Consider the following 12892-nt stretch of genomic DNA (forward strand, 5'->3'; position numbering starts at 1 on the left):
GGCGAATGATAACCAATCCCGACTGTCTGTTAGCTCGAGTTCTCCTTGGGAAGTACTGTCATAAAACCTCCCTTTTAAAAGTGAAGCCTTCGAAAGGAGCTTCACACGGATGGACAGGTATCCTGGCAGGCCGTGATCTTCTCATCTCTCAACTGGGAAGAGTAATAGGAGACGGAACAGAAATAAAGGTGTGGCAAGACTCCTGGATTTCAACCTCTGCTCACTGTATCCCGTTTGGGCCTATAAAGGAGGGGGATAGCGATCTTCGTGTGTTTGACCTACTTGTACGAGGAACCTGCGAGTGGAATAAGGATATGGTTACTAGTATCTTGCCAGATTTTGCTGAGGATATTTTTAAACTGAAGCCTAGTAAAACAGGAGCTAGAGATTCTTACATCTGGTATGCGTCAAACTCAGGACACTACTCGACGAAATCAGGCTATGCAGCTGCAATGTCGGACCGATCTCAGAACAGCAGTATGGTACTTTCTACCCCCCCCCCCTTTTAACTGGTATCGCTACATATGGAACTCCCTCACAGCCCCCAAGCTGCAACTCTTCCTCAGGAAGGCAATTAAAGGGGCTCTGCCAACGGGTGATAATCTCCGGAAGAGAGGAATGCTGCTGAACACTAATTGCATACATTGTGGAATGGTGGAAACGACAGAACACATCTTTCTCCATTGCCCCTTCGCTAGGCAAGTTTGGAGTCTGATACCAATAGCAACAGATTTTGACACCATGCTCATCCACTCCTTCACCGACGCTTTGACGGCTGCTGCAAACTGGCAATGTCTACCACCGTGTGGTATCACCGGAGATCTCTTCTCGTGGGTGTGCTGGAACATTTGGACCTCAAGAAACAAACTGCTCTTTGAAAAACGCCCAGCCTCAACTCTGCTGACGATGACCAAAGCTCTTTCTGATGCAAGGGAATGGACTATCGCGCAAGGCTCGGCGGTGAAACCTTCGCTAACAACTCAGATCCAGAGAAGACCACCGTCGCTTCCCCCTGATACGGTGATATGCAACACGGATGCGGCTTGGAAGGCAGAGACTTCAGCTGCGGGTCTTGCTTGGATCTTCGACTCCCCCACTCCCCTGCTGATCTCGTCTGGACACCAACATCATCATCAGGTCCCGTCGGTGATCATGGCTGAAGCCCTAGCGGTCAGGGGAGCTCTTTATCATGCCCTTCACCTTGGCATCTCAAAAGTCTGGCTCCGATCAGACTCCTTATCGCTCATCAGAGCAATTGAATCGATCTCCAAGCCGATGCAGCTCTACGGAGTTTTATCGGACATCGTTTCGCTTTCTTCTTCCTTCTCGTTTTGCTTCTTTTCCTTTATTCCTAGAGTTGAGAATGGGCTTACAGACAATCTAGCCAAAGCCTGTCTCTCAAATGTTATCACTTCTTGGGCCTGAGGCCTCTTTTATGAAAAAAATTCAGTTGCTCAAAAAAAAAGGGGATGATTTTGATTAATTTTGAAAATATTTAAATAATTAGTTTTATTCATCTAAAATCTATAGTGCAGATATTTTAGAAAAATTTTGGATTCAAATACATATTCACCAAAACAAATTAGTTTTGTTTTTAAAAAATAAATATTTTAATTACTTTTATCGAAAAATTCATGTAATTTGAATCGTATAAATTCAGATGACATAGTGTCAAATAAAAATTAATTCCAACTCATGAAAGAAATCTATATAGATGTAATTACTCTATATGTTTAGAGTTTTATACGATAGATGAATTAAAGATTGTGTTTTTGTATCATAAAAATACAGTGACGCTCTTTATTGTACCAAAGAATATCGACAAATACAATTGGAGGCCGATGGAATAAATATCAAGGTCGATGAAAAACAATTGAAGGCTGATAAAGACAAGGAAAAAAACAAGCGATTTAAAACAGAGAAAACGAGAGAACAAGAATTAAAAATACAAGAAAGTTGAAAGTGGACCAGTGACATTGTTGGCATAATTTCATATAGTTTACTTTAATATTATTATTATTATTATTATTATTATTATTATTATTATTATTATATTATCCAATAATCAGTCAATTATCCTCCTATATATATTATAAAAGTGAATTATCTGGTTTAATTCATATGAATATGATTTTTGTTTATAAAAACTAAAAAGTTATATGTTTCTTTCAATTTTATTATAATTTTCAGATAAAAATCTCTATGCTTCTCTAATATACATATAATATATTTTAGAACTAAAATATGGGGTAGCAAGAATTTTCCCATAACAAAAGTAATGTGACAAACTAGTCTACGTTGTCTAGGTTCATATAAAAATATATAATCGTGTTATAGCAGATAAGCTAAGGTTATATACAGAAAAGAAAATAGTTGAATCCTCCTATATATATTAATTGAAGTGACTTCTGCTGATGTGTCAGTCTTTATAATTTCATTAGTCAATGATTTTTAGTATTTATTTATTTGAATAAAAACTAAACAAAAATCTCTTTCAACCAATTAATGTTAATTACCAAAAAATATATAATCTTATGCATAGTCATTTATTGTATCTAATGGTATCAATTATGGAAATATATATAATACTTCATCAAATATTTATTTTTTTCACTAATAATCTATTTATAAATTATATGAAGTATGTTGTTAAAAAGTAGTTAATAAAACTAATATACTAGCTTTATTTTTCTATTATGAACAGTCGTAAAAAGCTTTATTTTCCTATATAAGTGATCATATACATATATTAAACATATAATTTTAATAAAATGTATTATAGTAACTATTTATGCATCATATAACGAGTTTATGTATTATTTACATTAGTTTAAAATCATCTATGGTGATTAATATAGATTTTGTAAAAAATACTTGAGTCATTTATATTGATTCATTTCTAATGGTTTATAAACGATATATAATAGTTCATAACTATTAAATATTTGGTAATCACTTTTAAGGTTGTAAATCATCAACAATGATTATTGTATCATTAATAAGAGTTTTCAAATCAATATATAAAGAGATATAAGGAAGAATTTTTTATCACTTGTAGGATTTTAGAAAACATTTATGAAATTTAACAGGTTTGTAAATTATTTTAAATTAAAAATCATCGATAAGTATTTATAAAAATATTTTAAAAATTGTTAAATCATTTTTTAAGTTTATAAATTATTTATCATAGATAAAAATATTATTTTCTTGAGTTATAACACCATTTATTAAGATTTATGAAACTATTTACAAGGATTTTAAATCTTCTGAGAAATAATTCATAAAATTTAAAATCTGTAAATATTTTATAAATTATTTATAATTGTATAGTTCCTTCATCTAAAATAGATAGTTCAGATATTGTAGAAAATTGTTGGATTCAAATACATATTTGCCAAAACAAATTAGTTCAACAAAAATATAAAATTTTAATTAATTGTATCCAAAGATTCATGTAATTTGAATATTATAAATTCAATTGACATAATGTTAAATGAAAATTAATGTCAGGCTTGAATCATAAAACTCTTTACTCAAGTTCCAGAAACAACATAACTGAAGTACAGTCCACTATAATCTTCCTCTTAAACCTCAACATTTTTTAGTCCCTAGTCAACTAAGTGCAAAGATACACCGCCAGCATGTCACAGGAATTAAAATATAGTTCTTATATTAAAAACTTATGAGTTATTACATGTTTTCGTTTAAGATTGATTTAAATAATAATAAAATGAGAATTTGAGACAATTTATTATGTTATAAAAGTTATGCTTATATGTCAAGTTCTTACACAACCTTTTGATAAGATTGCAACATAAGAAAATGAAATCTTATTTGATATATATACATATGATAGTATTAATTGGATAAAATTTATCATGTCTGAGTCATAAATGTTTTTAATAAATATATGAATATCTTATTCTTTGTTTTAATTTTACTTATAAAGAAATATTAAAATGACTTAAATTAATATATATTTAAAAAAAAAACTAAAATAACTTAGAATTTCCTATTGGATAAGTTTGAGAATGATATAGTTCTCAAGCTCTGCTCTAGTATACAAGATACAATTTAATGATTGAAAATATTTTTCCCCATCTAGCATCAGTCAAATATTTTATAAGGATTCTTATAGCTCATCAACATATATATACCACATAATCTATTTCACAAATCAATGTAGCCTTTGCATGAAAAAATAGATCTGGATGATACTGATATGGTCAAATTTACTCTTGAGCTACTCTGAAATTTAGAGTGTGATGTATCACTTAGGGATCACACAATAGACTATTGGTTTCAGATTAAATTAGATCAATAATACGAAAACAGTAAATATCAAGAAAGTAAATAAGTTGTAAAGAAATGGGAAAAGCGCTAGAACTAGGAAAATCAATCAGGTAATTAAGATTTCCTGACGAACAAATCGTCCAGAGGCTTACTAAGATGAGTTCTTGAATTCAAATCACAATGCTATAATCAATCAACTCGTTGCAAATACTATCTATGTATAGATCCTAGAATTCATTATCTTTTTGCAAATTCATAAAACTAAGATAAGTAATAAGATCAAGTTTGATAAGTTCACTAAATCCCTAAACCAAATCTCTTTGCGAATATGTATTAACTCATGCACGATTAATTTAGATAATCAATAACACTATTGTGTCTACCAATTATCCTAAGTTCCAGATTCCAGGTTGTCAATCCAAATCTAACATTAAGTTCAATCCATATAAAATTTTATAAGATTATCCTAACAATTCAATCTATCTAGCAATCCTTCATAAACCCTAGAAACTCCTAAATATAACTGGTGATTTACTTAGACATGACCAATAAACACAAATCATATTTTGAATAAATTATATTAAGATATAAAATGACATACTGGAGTTTGAAATCAATCTTTCATAGAGATATGACCTGTATGTCCAAAAATCTATAAAATAAAAATAAAGTGTAGCCTAATGGCTGAAAATAGTAAGGGTTAAACACGTTCGTGGACTCTTCTTAAAAATACTGGAAATTTTTAGAGTTTCTGTAATTTCTTGAAACTTACTTTAAAGACATCAGTTTGTTTGATTAACATGGGTGTAACCTACATCAAGGGCGGTGTCGATCGACACTAGCCTCAAAGATTGATATCGACTTGGTCTTTTCAACATCACTTCTTTTTAAGATCCAAATAGCTCCAAAACCTCCAAATTGATCTAAAACATACCTAGACATGTAAATACTCCAAAAATGACTATAACATAAAGACTTTAAAATATAACTTATATTATGGTCAAAACCTTAAAAAACATGATGTATCAACTCCTTAATTTTCTTGCCCTCAAACAAAATATAGATTAAACCTTTGGAAGAGATTTGACAATGCATGACCTCACATATCCTTTACATACATCACTTTCACCATTACATGTTGCAAGTAGTACTAATCTTACAAAGTACTTCCATGTACTAGACCTCAGCTTAGTAACCTAACCATTTATAGCCCACAATTCATAAAAGATATCTAAATTCACCATCACTGACCTCATTTATGAGCTTAAGATGCATACTCATCGAGGGAATATCAATCAAATGACAAATGAACTCTTTACACATTGAGATTTCTGATCTCACAGACAGTAATCTTGTTCATTTCTTCTCTCTCTTCTCGGTTCACTCGGTCAATTTATCCCTACTATATAGGATATCATTTTATTTTTTTTATCGGCTGATTTTTTTTGGACATGCTTCCATGATGCAAGCTTTAACGGTGATTGACAATAGCACGTGATTCACTTCTTTTTGACATTTATTATTTATTATGTTTCTTTCTTTTTCTCAGGTTTTTTTTCTTTATTTGAAGGGAAGAGAAAGGAGAATCATACTCACATAGAATTGTCTTTTCAGACTTGAACAAGGAATCCAATCTAGTGCATATCAAGCTCCAAGACAAGACATTCAAGTAGATTAATGTTGGAGGACAGTTTTGAATTCTTCAGACACTCTCACAAGCATGGATGTTATTGGTAGACATATCATATACAGTCTACAATAAATAGCTGAAAATAATCGTGCTATGTAAATAGTTAGATGATTAATTCCAAAAAAAAAAACTCATAGTTCCCAACTGACTCAGTTTTGACTCAATAAAACGATACAACTGACACTCACAATAGAACACAATGTCAGTGAATACCTCTCATAAACTTAAACAACATTGTTCCCAGTTTTATACAGTCTAAGAAACAAAGAAAATCGAAAAAAACTCAGAAAAGTAAAACAAATACTTGTGGGTGGGTCATGTGTCGATGAACACCAAGATGGTGTCGAACGAATCTGGGTTTGAAGACCATATTCGTCCAGATGAAATTGAGGACTTAATCCAAAACGAGTCTCAAGACCATATTCAGCGGTTGTTCACACTGCTCATGAAACCTTCCACTGCATCCTCTATTTTTCCTTTCAAATCAAAAGTGAAAACAGCTTGAACCTTCTCGAAAGGCTGTGAAAAACTCTTTCAACGCACTTTGTATTCAATGACCCCACCTGAACAGCTTTGAGTAATCAATGTCAAATGAGGATATCCCTTGATCTAGGCTTGAGAATTTGAGTCTTAGCCTGCGGGTCCCGCCCCGTTTACCGTTTGCAAAAACCAATTCTCGGATGCGGGTTATAAATATTTTATTCAGGACGGATGTGGGTTGGGGGATTTTGAATCAAGGGTAGCCGCCAATCCGCAAAATTTATTTAAAAAAGTTTTTTGATGATTTGTTTTGTAAAAAAAGTATATATTTCCTAAAAATACGAGAAAAAGTATAACCCCCGGGTTACCCGCAAAATTAAATAATTATTCTAGAAAAAAGTATAACCCGCGGGTTACCCGCAAAATTAAACGGAATGGGTACGGGTATAAATTTATCTTTACACGGGTTGTGCGGATCGGAGTTTTTAACCAAAAAAATTGAAACCCGCAGATTACGGGTCATGCGGGGCGGGTTAGACCCACAACAGAGCCCTACCTTGATCTTTTTACTCTTCATCTTTTTCTTTTTATCCTTTTTCCCCCGGACTTATGTGATTTTATTCCAATGTCTCCATCCAAGATTTCTTTGACATTGTTTTTCACATGAATCTACATGAGAAACAGCCACATGCATAGGATCATTGTATATATCAAGATAGATGAATATCTATGCGTGGTCGCACAACTTTGGAGAAGATATTCTTATCAATATTTTCAAAGAGATTATACCCTTAGATATATCAACTACTGCATCCATTGTGGCTAGAAAAGCTCTTCCAAGAAGAAGAAACATAGTAAATTTTCCATCTCCAAAACATGTAAGTCAATAAGTAATGCAATTTCTAACTTTCACATTTAAATTGTTGACAACACCAAATGGAGATTTTTAGCAAAAAAAAACACCAAATGGAGATTTTTTTTTTTTGAACAAATGGAGATTTGCTGGTGATGTACTTCGACACAGGATACTAACTTCAGAGCCAGTATCACAAGAAACATCATGAAATTTAGCTCTTGAAATAGTACAGAGAATGCCAAACTTCCCATGTTCTTTTAGCTTTATCAATTTCTTGATCCATGTTGCTGCACTTTTAGCTTCTTCGTACAATTTGTTTTGGAAGAAGATGAGATGAGGTGTTACATAAGTCAAGTCAATGAAACCGCATAAGCACATATCCCGTCTAACACGCCTCCTGAATCTTTATAAGTCAAGTCAACCATTCACTGAAAACTATATTTATCCTAATTGTGATAACGATCATTTATTTTAAGACGTTAATCATGCGTTCAAAATAAAATAATAATAAATTAACAGACTAATTTGGGGTTTAAATTTTATTATTATTATTTTATATCTCAAACAAATATATAACGTAAGCTAAAATCTTCTCTATTAAAAGAAAAGTACAAAAATCATATTGAACTATTTTTATTAATTATTTAATATGATATATTTGATTATTTACAATAAATAATTAAATATATATTATTTTCAAAATATCTTAATAATTAATAATAAATATATTAATAATAAATCAATTATTATGAATTCTTGTTAATGTGTTTGTGAGACCTGATTACGAGAGACTTGATTTCTCTGTGTGATCATGCTTTTTACGACCTATAAGGCTATAACCATATCTATTTTCATTAATAGTTTTTGTCTTTTTGAATTGTGAAATATAATATTAATATTTAATACAGACTTTTTTAAGGGATAATTTGCAAAATACCCTATTTAGGATATGAAATTTGATAACTACATTTTCTATTTACTTTTTGAAAAATACACTTTCTTAATTATGAATTGACCATTTTATCCAAGATATTTCGAAATTAATATATAAATTCGTAATTAATAAAAATAGTATCATTAAAATTATTTTGTTTAAAATAAATATGTGTGCTGAGATAAATATGTTATTTTACCATTTAAATTTTATAATAACAAAGATAAATATGTAAATTATGATTTTGTTTTGACTTTGTCATGAAGTTTATATATCCCTTTATTTATTTTCTTCAACTTATATAAATAAGTCACGTTGTTAAAAGAAGTTTCCTTAAATTTCCATGATTCTTTGTTCATCTTCCACTTTCTTGAAACTCTAGCCAAATGCATCATGATATTCTAAAACAGAACTATTGTAAGAATAAAATAGAACCAAATTAAAAATGAATTAACAAACCTCTATGAAGAAGAATCTGTGAAACTAAGAAAAAAAAAGGAAAAAACAGAAATTGAAAGGATACGAGAGAAGGAGACGAGAAGACGATACATGTCTTGTTTTTTTATTTTTCAAAATAATAAAAATTTTAAGATATTATTAAAAAAATATGGGAATAATATTGTGTAGATATATTAAAAGGATATTAGCTAGATTCTCTAATGATTTTTTGTTTTAAAAAAGTAAAATTAAACAATATATTAGAAATTGGATTTAAAAAACAATTTTTAAAAAAATATATTAGAAATATTAAGATTGGACAATTAGGTAAATTTATATATATATAAGTGTATTTTTCAAAAAAATAATAATAAGGATGTAGTTTTCAAATTATAATCTTATTTGAGTGTATTTCTCCAAATTTTCCCCTTTTTAATACAGATTTGGACGACAAAAAAATTAATAATAATACAGATTTAATGATAAAAATAATTAAAGATGGAAAATATTAAAAAGACTTTTCTTTGTCGACTGTTCTTCTGTTCAATGCGACTTAACTTCGAGTGTAATCATCTCTCTCTCTCTCTCTCTCTCTCTCTCTCCACTCTCTCGATCTGTGATTGCGAATGCAAGTTTTTCACCAAATCGAACTTTCCACAGAAACTCATAACCAATCCCCACCATTTCCAGCTTCTTCTTCTTCCGACCCTTAATCAACGTTCCATCTCTGTCCTAAAATCAACTTGTCGGAACTCGCAAGTTCCTGTCTTTTTTTTTTCTCCCCTTTTACTTTCGACCAAAGACTCCTTCTTCTTCAGTTAATGTCAAAATGAAAACGCTAAATCTCCTTCCTTTGATCTTCTTCTCCTCTCTTTACTCCTCTTCCCAACTAACACTCGCTGCCTTCTCGGAGTTAGGTTACTCAACTGTCTACTCCGAATCTACACCGGCATCTTCATTCAACAGCGAGTACGAACCCTCACTCTCCCCGAAGATCAGCTACGATCGTCTCACCGACGTACGAAGAAACTGCAAATCAGTCTTATCCTCAGCCTCCGACCTAAACATCGATCCAATCTCCAGAGATCTCCGCAAAGCCAAGAAAAGCCTCTCCTTCCGTAACGGCGACTGGTCACAACTCCCCGCCGGCGGCGACTCTCCGATCCTCCCCTTCGACAAGACCAACATCACCTCAACAAAGCCTCTGAATCTCGTCTCCTTCCGCATCACAGATCTAGATCTCCCGCACCGAACCAAGAGATACGTCGGCGTCAACGGCGTCCTCCTCTTAGCGATCACGGCGTTCGACGACCTAAGAGGAGGAGGAGGAGGAGGTCGCGAGTTCGAGCTCTGGCCGAGTCATACTCAGCTTAAAATCAATTTCCAAGGGGTTTATGTTGAGAATGATAACGATCAAGAACGTGTCTTGTGTATGCTCGGCGAGACGATGCTTCCTTCTCGCGATAACAACGAGTCTCCTTCCGATCCGTGGAGATGGGTTAAAGAACACGACACGCCTCCCCTTCTCCAAGACGATCAGATCAGACTCATTCTCCGTTACCCTAAAACCTTCACATTAACCAAACGGGCGATACAAGGAGATCTCAAGAGCCTTAACGAGAAACCAAATCTAAAGTACTTCGACAGAATCAGTATCTCTTCTCAGTTGAGTAAGTCAGTTCAATACAGTTTCCTCGCGGACGAGTTGGTATCAAACGCTTGTGAAAACGTTAGTAGTACTATTAGTGGGATTGATGTCTATAAAGGGAAAGGTTTCTGTAACCTTCTTCAAAGAGTTGTTTCTCAGACTCCTCTCACCGTCCTACCTAACTGGAAATGCAACGGTACCGATGCGTTCTGCAGGAAGCTAGGTCCGTTCGCGTCTGACGGAGACGTTAATTCCACAGACGGTAGCTTTAGAGACGTGAACCTTTATATGCAAAATGTACATTGTCTAGAAGATGACGCTGCTGTGACGAAAGTCTCTGCTGTGTTCCGTGCGGTTCGTCCTAGTGAGAATCTTTACCTCTCGGGGAGGAGATCAGCGCTTGATAACATGACGGTTACAGCCGAAGGGGTTTGGAAACAGTCGAGCGGGGAGTTGTGTATGGTTGCTTGCAGGCGTGGTGAAGTAGATTTATGCAATGCTCGTGTGTGTTTGTATATTCCTACAACGTTTTCGATACGGCAGAGGAGTATACTCGTTGGGACGTTCTCTTGTCTCAACACCGAGAAGAATCTGACTCCTTCTTTCTCTCCTCTGTCGTTTGAGAAGCTTGTTGAGCCTATGGATATGCAGAACTACTTCCAGTCTTCTTCTTCTCAGCATCCGTTTTATCGCTACTCGAAAACTGATGAAGCTGGGGGTATTCTCGAGAGGAACCAGGAGTTCTCTTTCGGAACGATAATCAAGAAGTCGGTGATGAAGTTCCCCAAGCTGGAAGACTCTGAGGATTCTCTTTCCAGCTTGTCTCTTCTAGCTGAGGATTTGACTTTCCACACACCTGCTTTCACCGAGAAGAAGACGTCAGTGACCAACTTGGGGATGGATGTTCTTTCGCTCGGTCCTTTGTTCGGTCTCTTCTGGCGTTCTTCTAATGAATCCATTGAGGAACAGAGTGGTAGTAGTGTTCCTTACAAGACAAAAGATCAGTACACTGAGAAGCAGCTTCTTCTGAATGTTTCAGCTCAAATCTCACTAACGGGGGAAAGTTTTGGTAACGTTTCTAAGATCTACTTGGAAGGTCTCTACGACGAGCATACGGGAAGAATGTATCTAGTGGGATGCAGAGACGTGAGAGCCTCGTGGGAAGTCTTGTCAGCGAGCGGCGATCTTGAATCCGGGCTAGATTGTTTGGTAGACGTTGTGGTTTCTTACCCTCCCATCAAGGCAAGATGGTTAGCTGATCCAACGGCTAAGGTTTCCATATCCAGCAAAAGACCTGACGATGATCCTCTCTATTTCAAACCGTTGAAGCTCAAGACAACACCTATCTTTTACAGAAGACAGCGTGAGGACATTCTCTCACGCGCTGGCGTTGAAGGGATCCTCAGAGTTCTCACTTTGACCTTCTCTATTGGTTGCATTGCTAGCCAGCTGTTTTACGTTAGAACGAATGTAGATTCGGTTCCTTTCGTTTCGCTTGTGATGCTTGGAGTTCAAGCTCTTGGTTACAGCTTGCCGTTGATCACTGGCGCAGAAGCTCTGTTTAAAAGGAAAGCAGCTTCACCAACGGCTTATGAAACACCTTCTTATGATCTACAGAAGAGTCAGTGGTTTAATGTGATTGATTACACTGTGAAGCTTCTCGTGATGGTTTGCTTTCTACTAACTCTAAGGCTTTGTCAGAAAGTGTGGAAGTCACGTGTCAGATTAGTCACTAGAACAACACCTCAAGAACCGCATAAAGTTCCTAGTGATCGCCGTGTGCTTCTCGTTTCATTGTTCTTACACGCGCTAGGTTACATACTTGCTTTGGTTCTTCATCCAGCGAGGACAGAGAGGTTTACTCAAGTGTATGGAGCTGCTGTTGGTACAAACTGGTGGCAAACAGAAACAGAGGAGTACATTGGTTTGGTTCAAGACTTCTTCTTGCTCCCTCAGGTTATTGCTAACTTTGTCTGGCAGATTGATTCAAAGCAGCAGCCGCTAAGGAAGCTGTATTACTTGGGGATCACGCTAGTGAGGCTTTTCCCTCACGTCTATGACTACCTCGTTGGCTCTGTTCCTGACCCTTACTTCATTGGAGAGGAACACGAGTTTGTTAATCCGAATCTCGATTTCTTCTCCAAGTTTGGGGATGTAGCTATACCGGTTACCGCGGTTCTGCTTGCGGTTATTGTGTTTGTTCAGCAGAGATGGGACTATGACAAGCTTTCTCAAGCTTTAAGCTTTGGTCGGTTTAGGATTCTACCTTCTCGCTCTGTTAAGTACGAGAGAGTTATGTCTGAATCAGAGATGGTTTCTGGAGTTTGTGCCAATGGAAACCACAGTGATAATGAAGAATGATTTGTTTCTTGATGTTGTTGTGCTAATATTAATGTCTTGATACCACGTAACTATATACTCTCTCCGTTTCAAAATATAAGATGTTTGAAAGGAGTTTTGTTGTTTCAATATGTAAATGTTTTCATATTTTTACACAATTTTAACTTTACTAGAAACCATGTTATTAATTTTATTATATAGTCTATTTTGCAA

General features: G+C 34.6%; 1 protein-coding gene across 1 annotated transcript; it reads left to right on the forward strand.

Moving 5' to 3' along the window:
• The first annotated feature begins 9232 nt into the window (after nucleotides 1-9232).
• On the forward strand, nucleotides 9233-12892 carry LOC108807277 (uncharacterized). Its single transcript, XM_018579546.2, has one exon. It carries the CDS (start codon nucleotides 9521-9523, stop codon nucleotides 12698-12700), a length of 3180 nt encoding a protein of 1059 aa, XP_018435048.1. The 5' UTR covers nucleotides 9233-9520; the 3' UTR covers nucleotides 12701-12892.

The sequence above is a fragment of the Raphanus sativus genome, chromosome 1, assembly GCF_000801105.2.
Source record: "Raphanus sativus cultivar WK10039 chromosome 1, ASM80110v3, whole genome shotgun sequence".
In the NCBI taxonomy this organism is placed as follows: Eukaryota; Viridiplantae; Streptophyta; class Magnoliopsida; order Brassicales; family Brassicaceae; genus Raphanus; species Raphanus sativus.

Coding starts and splice junctions, on each gene's coding strand:
- LOC108807277 (XM_018579546.2), top strand. CDS start 9,521: ATGAAAACGCTAAATCTCCTTCCTTTGATCTTCTTCTCCTCTCTTTAC.